Source organism: Diuraphis noxia, unplaced genomic scaffold (genome assembly GCF_037042655.1).
Source record: "Diuraphis noxia isolate RWA-SAM2 unplaced genomic scaffold, SU_Dnox_SAM2 contig0005, whole genome shotgun sequence".
NCBI lineage: Eukaryota > Metazoa > Arthropoda > Insecta > Hemiptera > Aphididae > Diuraphis > Diuraphis noxia.
Window position 1 is genome coordinate 34,881,561 of NW_028301715.1, and position 9,592 is coordinate 34,891,152.

General features: G+C 27.0%; 1 protein-coding gene across 11 annotated transcripts in view; it reads left to right on the forward strand.

The window, feature by feature from the left end:
* Positions 1-8,568, forward strand: part of Unc-115a (actin binding LIM protein Uncoordinated 115a) — a 32,086-nt gene extending 23,518 nt beyond the window's left edge. For 3 of the 11 annotated variants that reach the window (XM_015520382.2, XM_015520375.2, XM_089228289.1), the window contains 14 exons: positions 68-158; positions 406-471; positions 579-661; positions 1,051-1,131; positions 1,241-1,427; positions 1,488-1,745; positions 1,807-1,910; positions 1,978-2,164; positions 2,360-2,473; positions 3,804-3,907; positions 4,319-4,388; positions 5,720-5,760; positions 5,962-6,147; positions 6,422-8,568. In XM_015520382.2, coding sequence (XP_015375868.1) covers positions 68-158; positions 406-471; positions 579-661; positions 1,051-1,131; positions 1,241-1,427; positions 1,488-1,745; positions 1,807-1,910; positions 1,978-2,164; positions 2,360-2,473; positions 3,804-3,907; positions 4,319-4,388; positions 5,720-5,760; positions 5,962-6,147; positions 6,422-6,535 — 1,686 coding nt within the window. In that variant the 3' untranslated portion in view covers positions 6,536-8,568. Of the gene's footprint in view, positions 1-67; positions 159-405; positions 472-578; positions 662-1,050; positions 1,132-1,240; positions 1,428-1,487; positions 1,746-1,806; positions 1,911-1,977; positions 2,165-2,359; positions 2,474-3,803; positions 3,908-3,948; positions 4,050-4,318; positions 4,389-5,719; positions 5,761-5,961; positions 6,148-6,421 lie in introns of those variants that run through there. The other 8 variants (XM_015520376.2, XM_015520377.2, XM_015520384.2 and 5 more) reach the window with 8 other exon arrangements.
* Positions 8,569-9,592: the final 1,024 nt, after the last annotated feature.

Here is a 9,592-nt window from a genome sequence, read left to right on the forward strand (position 1 = left end):
TTATTATCTAGGCAATTCAATTATTTATTTTCTATTCTATGTTATATTAATATCAAAATTATGTAAGGCTGGTGATAATCATCACTTTCATCCAACATGTGCAAGATGTGCTAAGTGTGGTGATCCATTTGGGGATGGTGAAGAAATGTATTTACAAGGTAATATAATGATAATGATAATTATAATAGTTAATTATCTTACATTAAATGAAATATAAACTGATATTATAATAAAATTAAATATAAATTCACACGTATAAATTTCAAATTATTTTGTAGGTATATCACAAAGTACCAATACTTATATAGCTATGTATACTTTTAATATAAAAAAAGTTTAATTTGTATCTGCTATATATCTCAAATATATTATAATATGTGACTACTAAATTCAAATATTTTATAGGTGGAGCAATTTGGCATCCACGCTGTGGGCCCAGTCCAACTGAAAATGGCACCATAATAAATGGAGGTAATTGTTCAGTATAAACAATTATCATATCTTATTTCTATCAAAAATTCAGTATTTCTATTGTATAATATTATGTTCCTCACTATATGTTGTATATATTATCATAGGATCGAGTGCCATGCTCAACGGACATTGCAATGACCCTGAAGAGTATGATCGAATCAGTTGCTCAGCTGCTAGTGAAACACAGGTATTATATATATATTTTTTTAAGAGCATTATTTATTATTTGCAGCTGAGTTTTTTTTTATCAACTTATTCTACACATTTTTATTGTAGTTTTCATCGTACAAGTTAAACAATTATGAATTTTTTGAATTGCACTCTTATATTTTATTTTTCTAATCTGTATGCATTTGCATTATATGTTCTTAAATTAAGTAGTGCATATTATAAATTATTATTTGATCTGTTGATATATTTTCAGATATTTATCATTATGATCTTTATATTATTTGATATATTATTTTTTTTATTTTAATTACCCTCAAATTTTAATTTTTCAAAGTAATGTTTTGTATTTAATTTATTGTTTAGTAGATTTTTTAGATGCTTTTTACTTAGTTTGTGTATTTCCAGTTTTCATTACGATCTCGATCTCGTGCTTCAAGCTTTAATGGTTCATGTTATAATGGTTCATGTAATAGCATGAGTAGAAAGGTTAGTACAGTAAACTTAATTTGCAACATGTATTACGAAGAAATATTTCATGAACCAAATTTTTATTATATATTATATTAAAATATTTACATTTTTTAAACTTTAACAGCACTATTATCGTGATATACCTGGGAGTCCAGGGCTATTGCTGCGAGAATATAAAACGCCCAATGTGCCTATAAGTCGTATCTACACTTATAGCTACTTGACTGAAGAGCCTACTCAAGGATATTTGAAACGCCCAATTGATCCATATGATAAGCAGCCAACATCGCCACATTTCCATAGACCAACATGTAAGATACATTAATAATATTGAAAAACAATTATTTAGATATTATGTTTTATATGAATAGTTTTTCCAGCTTGTGGTAGCGTACGTGGAAGTAGTAAGTGTTCTACTTTACGTTCAGCTGGTAGTCGTTCTGGTATGAAAGCTTTGGTGGACAGTATTAGATCAGAGACTCCTAGACCAAAATCACCTCATAGTATGAACAATGAAGAACCTATAGAATTGGCTCACTACCCTGCTGCTAAACCACCAGCACCTGGTGAAAAACCAAAAATCGAAAGGGATGATTTTCCTGCTCCTCCTTGTCCATATACTGATCCAGGTTTATATAATTATTACTCAATACAAATAAGTTCTGTTTTAACAATTTTTATTTTGCTTAGAAAAACGTAAAACATGGTTTGAAAATTATAAAGGTATATCAGATGACGAAGATGAAGTTGATCAAAAAATTAGTGGTGATAAGGCAATAGATCCTAAACTAAAGGTATATTATTTATCAGTCCATATAGCTTTGTGAAGAGTTAATTTTACTTGTAAATTTTATTTGATAGAAAGAAGAAGAAGAACTAAGTAAATTAGGATCAGGAATTGGAAAAGTATTTTTGCAAGAAGTTCGTGAACGCGAAAAACATCAAAAGTGGAAAGTTTCACATATGGATCCTCGTAATGCTTCAAGATGTCCTTCTGCTGCACGGGAACCAACTTATCGTCTTAGATACCAATCACCAATAAATGCTTGTAAGTAAAATGTAACTAGTCTGTTTTTGGAAATGGTTCATCATTTTTATACATTTTGCTATATGCATTTTTTGTATAAATAATGCCATGTTATATTTATGTATTATTTTCAAACTTTTGTATAGATATTATTTTATGTTATAGACAAATACTTATTAATATATAATATGTGTGTTTACTGTTAATTATATACAGCACCATCCCGAAATTTGGACCATCAAAGACCGTGGGAAGAAGAAGGTGGTTATTTAGACTCGAGTTATAGATCATCAGTTGGACAATCTACTGGTGCCATTCCCAGTTACAACAGTAAGTTTTTACTGTGAAAATATTCACTTTTTCCTATCTACATAGCCAAAGTTATGGAAATTTAATCAAATCTATTGACTTATAATAATAATTTTTTTCAATTAAAGCCGACCTTCTGACTATAATAAACAGCAATATTATTTTATAATTTATTTATTATACTTTTGTTCTTTTATTATTTTTTATTATTATTATCACCTTTTTTTATTTTTTTATTAAAATATTAAATACAAATGTCTAATTTATATTTCAAATGCAAATGTAAACCATTTCTTATTTCAATTTTGGTACTTAACATTAACTATACCTTTTTTTAAAAATAAATTTTGTAATAAACTTGAATATTTTGTCATCTCTAATTTTTATTCATTTTGCTCCTTATTTGCTTCCCCTAGAGTTATGTCAGTTACATTTATTATTATTATTTCCTTAAAATTATTACTAATATTATTCATGTTCTTGGCAGTATTTTTTGTTTTGCTTTTTTGTACATTGGTATTGTATTTGTTATATAGTTAGTGAATATTTTATTTTATGTGTTAGAAGTTTTGAATATTTTAAATTTTCTTGTAACACTTAAATATTTCAAGATGTTTATAACAAAAAAATTTTATCTAAATAATTTAGATAGTATTTATAATCTTTAACTAAAAAGTAAAAATTATTTGTATAGAAACAATTTATAGGAATTAATACATTTTTAAATTAGAACTAATTTATGTTATGCTTAATAACATCATAATTAAATTAAATCATCTAAAGGGTTTAATTATTTGTTGCACTTATAAAAAGTAGATATCTATAGTACAACTGGAAAATTTCTAGCTAATCACAGTACTTCTGATACATTTTATTATTTACACACACTGCAGTGGCAGCAGTAAAAGAGCATCAAGACAAAATTTATCTGGCACCGCCAAGATGATAGGATTGTACTTCTGCAGTATACGAGTTTCTAATTGAGGAGCAAATTATTTACATTTCATTTGCTTCAGAAAATAGCTAAAAGATAATTACATGTCCATAATAGTAAATTCTTACTTAATCTATATGTGAATAATAATAAAAAAAGTAAAAAGTATACAAAGTTATAATTATAAGTACAGTTTTAATTTATTTTATGTTTCTCGTTTTAGATTATTTAGAAGCACCTAAATAATATTTATATATTGTATTTACCTTCTGTAGTTGTCTTCACTTATATTGCATTTTTAATGTGTGTCTTATTTGTACAAAACACTTGCGTTTAATTCACTTTTTTTAATAAGTTTATTATGTGTTGCTTGGAATTTGTATTTGTTTTGTTGCATGGTGTGTTATTTGTTTGTAGCATACTATCATGGTCAGCATGGGTCGGCTATAATGACAAGGGGCGCCCGCAAGTCGTGCACTCTTCCGGCCGGCTTCCACGGTGGCCCTGGAAATTATATCAGGGTAAGTAATACGTAGCCATTGTTTTTCTGTTATGTTCACAGTCGTAAGTGCACTACGTCATGTACCCAAACCTGGCTATGGCTTGGCGCCTAGTCGACGGTCAAACACTTTCAGCTCTGCGTACTGCGTCAAAAACCCATCGGTATGATGAGCAATTTTTTGTAGTTTGTATTATGACTCAGATGTCACACTCAATAATTTCCAGTCATCTAATGTGATGTGATCAAAATTGCTATTACCAAATTTGCAACTTTTTCAATATCAAGTTTACAAGATAACAATATTTTCATTTACCTATTTACATTATTCATCTTGAAATCAATTTATCAATCAAATATTTATCATATAGATTTCAAATTTAACTTTCTCATTTCTAAACAAACATTATCTAATTTTATTTTATATTTTTAGGATGGGTTTTCCATAAACGGCTTAGACAATAAAACACTTAGCACAGATTTTAACTGCGCTAGGTCTGACGGTAAGTGCTTTATTAGTTTATTAATATTTAATTTCACACTTGATTTTTATTATTTTGGTGTATATAGTTATTTGAGGTGATAACTTGATATTGTATTAGACAACTGTTTGATATTTTCTTTTTAATTTTTAATTTTAGAAAATGTTTCATTTAAGTATTTTTTTTTTCCCAAATCTACTGGCTTACTATAAGCTTATGCAAAACTCAGTGCATGTGAGCAAAAGCATATAATATTAGTAAAAGCTTTTTCCTTCAATATTTATAATATCACTTTAAGCTAAAATTATAATTTTGTTCATTACAAAATATACATTTTATTTTAATATAGGTACAATATAAGCTAAGCTAGTCAAGGTTAGGCTTTAATATTATCTTTGCGTCTTTTATTTATGTAATAAAAAAAATATATACATATATACATGAAGGTTTAGTGATATTAAATGAAATAGGGAATATATAATTATTAGTAGTAATGGTATGGCGAATAAAAATGTCTATTGAGATTTATTTATACCCATTGTAAAATCTGATTCCTTAAATTTTTTAAACATCCATTTAAACAAATGGTTATAAAAGAAATGTGAGGTAGACAACAAAATATATTCAACTCAGATATCTTCTTCGCCATGTCATTGATTAGTATGAAACACAAAGCTTTTACCCCTTATTTAACATGATTCCATAAGTATGTATACAAATATTACAACTTACTGTTTGCATTTGAAATTTTAATTAAATATCTAAATAATTTTATTGTTTCTTTGATAATTTGATATCTAAATCATAATTTTCAACATCTAGTATATAAGATATTCAATGACGTTTTGTATACTTATTTTTTTCATGTACTCAAATAATTTAATTTTAATTGTAGTTATATTGGATTACAATTTTTGGAAAAAAAAATATATTTGAACTATCTACTGTAGAAATAATTGATTTAAAAGTTAAATTCCATTTACATGCAAAGCAATTATTTGTTTCTTAATTTTATTTCTATTTTTTATTAACTAAAAAAATATAAATTGAAAAAACTACAATTATTAATTTTTTAGATTCTGAACGAAGTGATGAATGTATTGATTTTTTAAAATTACATTGTAATTTTCATTTTGAATGTTTAATTTTAACCATTATTATACAATATAATATATGTAAAAGATATACTTGTTTCCTAAATATGTGGATTGTTTTTTATTTCATTTTAATATAATATACTTATTAAAATTGCATTAGCAAACAGTAAATGATTTATTATTATGCTGCCAGTTGACCTTTAGGTAAAAATAAATGCGCGCTTATACTAATCTTGCTTGTCTGTTTTGGTGTAGTTTCTGCCGGATCTATATCTGAAGTGGATCAAGGCAACACGGTACGTAGACTTAAAATGTGGATTTAAATTTTAATGGGTTTTTCAAAAAAAAATGTATTTATATCGATACTATAAAAACTAGAATTCTTAAGCTTATCAAATAATGCTTGCTATTTTTCCCTAAGTATGTTTCATTATCTTGAAACCTATAAAAAATATTTTATATAAAATATGTAATTAACTATTTATAATTATGTGTAGTGTTCTGAAATACCAGCATCATCTACATTTACTGGATCATTGCGCTATGTCACCAATATTCATCGTTCACTACCCAACATGTCTTCGTCGCATCACAGTTCTGAACCTCCTAAAATTTATCCCTATCACTTGTTACTCATCACAAATTACAGGCTGCCCTCAGACGTTGATAGATGTAACCTTGATGTAAGTTGTTTAAAATTATTGTTTCTAAATTGGATTGGATCTTGTATAATCAAATAAAAATTAAATGTGATATTTTGAGTAAATTGGTTGTACAATCAGTACTCAGTAAAATAGTTTAAGTTGTGCAAATTAAATGTAAATATTAATTCAGTGATGGTGTAAGAGTATTGATTAGCGCCATAAGCGAACAATTTGGTTGTGTGTGTATTACAAATATTTAATATCCTAGAAGGCTAGAAATAATTTTGAATAATCAATTTATATTGGTTCACAGCGTCACTTATCGCCCACAGAATTTGAAGCAGTTTTCCAAATGTCGCAAGCTGAGTTCTATCAGCTGCCCAAATGGCGCCGCAACGAATTGAAGCGTAGGGCACGCCTGTTTTAACTTTACATTCACTTGCTGCCTTGTATTAGAAAAAGGCAAACAATTATTAAGCTTCTTGGTTATCAACTTTATCTTTAACAGCTAAATTATTATGACAATTATATTGTAATATCAGTTACGTACCAAATTTTTCTATATTTTAATTTAAAAAAAATTACTTTATTCCTAATTTTATTTTAAAGTTTATTTGTGACAATATTTAATTTTTTGTTTATAGACACCTCAAAGTTTTAAAATTTTAGTAATAAAAAAAAGTGTATACTTAGTAACTGTAAATATCTTTAATGGCTTATATTGTTTTTGTGATTTACTTGTAATAATTTTAGTATTATTAGACACTATTTACACTTAATATATATTTATATTATTTAAACTAGCCAATTGGTATAATTGTTTGATTGTCATAAATGTTGTTGTCTTGATACAATATAATCCGTAAACTACATTTATCATTTTCATTCTAAATATAAACATAACAATTTAATCTACCATTAAACCAACGTTTTATGTAAAAATGTTTGTCATTCAAAATATTCAGCAAACTAAACCTACCCTAATCTCAAAGCTGGGCACTAGTTAATTTTTAAGTTAAGCTGAAATGTTACTTCCTTAGTACTTAAGTTGGTTTTAATTCATAAAATATATATTCTATATTATAGACAAAAATTAGTTTTTAACTGTGAAAATCCCAATGGTCTGTAACATTTGTTACTGCTAAATAGTTAACTAGATACTGGATATAGTAAATAATAGTTGTTAGATATTATTTTGTGTTAATAGATAATATATACATTTTTATCATATTATATTTCTTGCTTTTAACGGTTTAAATGGAGTGCAAGGTGTGCACACACTATATCGGCGCTAGTGGTTATATTTTATTTGTTTTATGGTGAAAGCATTTTATCTATATTGCGCTTGGGCCCGGGAGGGAAAAAAAACATTGCGCTCACATTCTCTTAATAGAATAGAATACTTTACACGAATAACCAATTGATTTTAAACTTAAATTTTACACTATGAAAAATTGGAAGTTTCAAAAATCAACTTATGTCCAAACTTAATTACATTTTGTATTAAAGTATTTTTACTTGGTGAAAAAAATATCCAATTTGCCCAGCTTTTGTTACTCTAGTGCAGCTTTATTTGCTTTTACCTTATTCAAGGTAAATATTATTTTGCATTTGATACAATATGCACTTTTATTTAGGAAATTATTTCAAACTTCTATTGTAATAATGAATTATAATCTATATAAAATTATATTTATGTATGTGTATATTATTATATTTTTGTAAGCATATTAAAGCTTGATGTAGCATTACATATTTAAGGAAATTTTTTGCCAACAACACTGAATTCGTACAATTTTTAAGTTAAATTAACTATATTTGTACAAATAAAATTTGTTACAATCATTTATATTTATAATATATATTTTATTATAGTACTCAAGAGTAAAAGTGTAATGGCATTAAAAAAAAAAAAAATGTTATTGACATTTTACATATTATTCACTATGCAATTTAAATATTTTTTTTTTAAATTATTTATTTTATAATATGTACTCTATTAAATTTTCTTTATACACACAAATTACAATCATTTTCATTAAACATTTTTTTAATGTATCAATTCAGTTTAATGTTTAAATGTGATTGGTGCTAGTCTTTAATCGAGTCACAGTCTAAGGACATAACATAGATAAACATATTTATGATTCTAATGTACTATTATACATGTAAACTTTAGTTTTATTTATTTTATTCGAACACAAAAGTGATTTATCTGAGTTTTCATTGCTTAAATACAATGGTGGATTTGATTATCTATTTCATTTCAAGAATAAATTAATTATGGTACATGCAGTTAGTAATATTAATTGATAACACAGACGAGGATAAATCACTAAAAACAAAAATGCTTGTCTTAACAATTAAGCAAACTTAAGTTTATTAATTATTTATAACATTTATTTTTTTAATTATACTTTTATTGTCAGGCTTAATAAATGAAAAGAAAAGTTAAAGGAAGGGTGGCATTTTATTTATTTTAAACATTTTAAAATGAAATCGAATATTTAAAAAATAAGATAAACCAGTTCAAGTTATAATATTAAGTACCTATAAAAAATCCAAGAACTCATGCTACTGTCCTGGCTATGGCACTGTTGCCAGTGCCGCAACTAGGATTCTTGGGGCCCCGGACACAGTCAATGTATGGGGCCCTGAGGCTTATGTATACATTTTTTTATAGGTTACCAATACAAAATAAATAATGATTGTATTTTTTTTTTAAAAACCTAAAAATAAAATGCGAAGGCCCACCACCACCCAGTGACTGGTGTCTTGTTATTAAAATATAACAACACTTTTAGTGTTTGTTTCTTTATTATAAATATAAATTGCATTATAATATTGATTCTGTCATTAAATTACCAATACTTTCACTCAGTGGCGGCCTGGCCAAGTCGGCGAGTCGGCGATCGCCGACTAGGCCTTTGGCTAAATGGGCCCTTACAGCCAGAGCCATTACTCAATTGAGATTATATTATTTTAAATGTTCATAAATAACTTAGTTTGTAGATATTATCTTAAATCGTGTTAGATAGTCGTATTAGCCAAAGGGGTAAAGTTTATTGAAACCTAAATAAGGTACTTACAAAAATAGTTACATATTATACATTTTTTTGGAAGAGGGGGGGTAGTAGGACTTCAAAATGATTAGGTATCTTTAAAAATGTAAAACTGTAAAAAGGCCCATAGCCATTTGCATTTGCACATTTGCTATTAGTCTTATTGGTCAGGGGCCTCTTTAAATTCTAGCCGACTAAAAAAAATGAACCCAGGCCGCCACTGCTTTCACTAACAGTTTTATCAGAATATTCAGAATCATCATAAATAGAATTAGCTAAAATAATAAAATGTATGAAATAATTGTTAAAACGTTCATCGGCGGTGACCGGGAGGGGGGGGGCTTACGGGGGCTTAGCTCCCTCAAAATAAATAATTTGAAGTTAAAGCCCCCCTAAAAATATTAAACAAACAATACCATAGG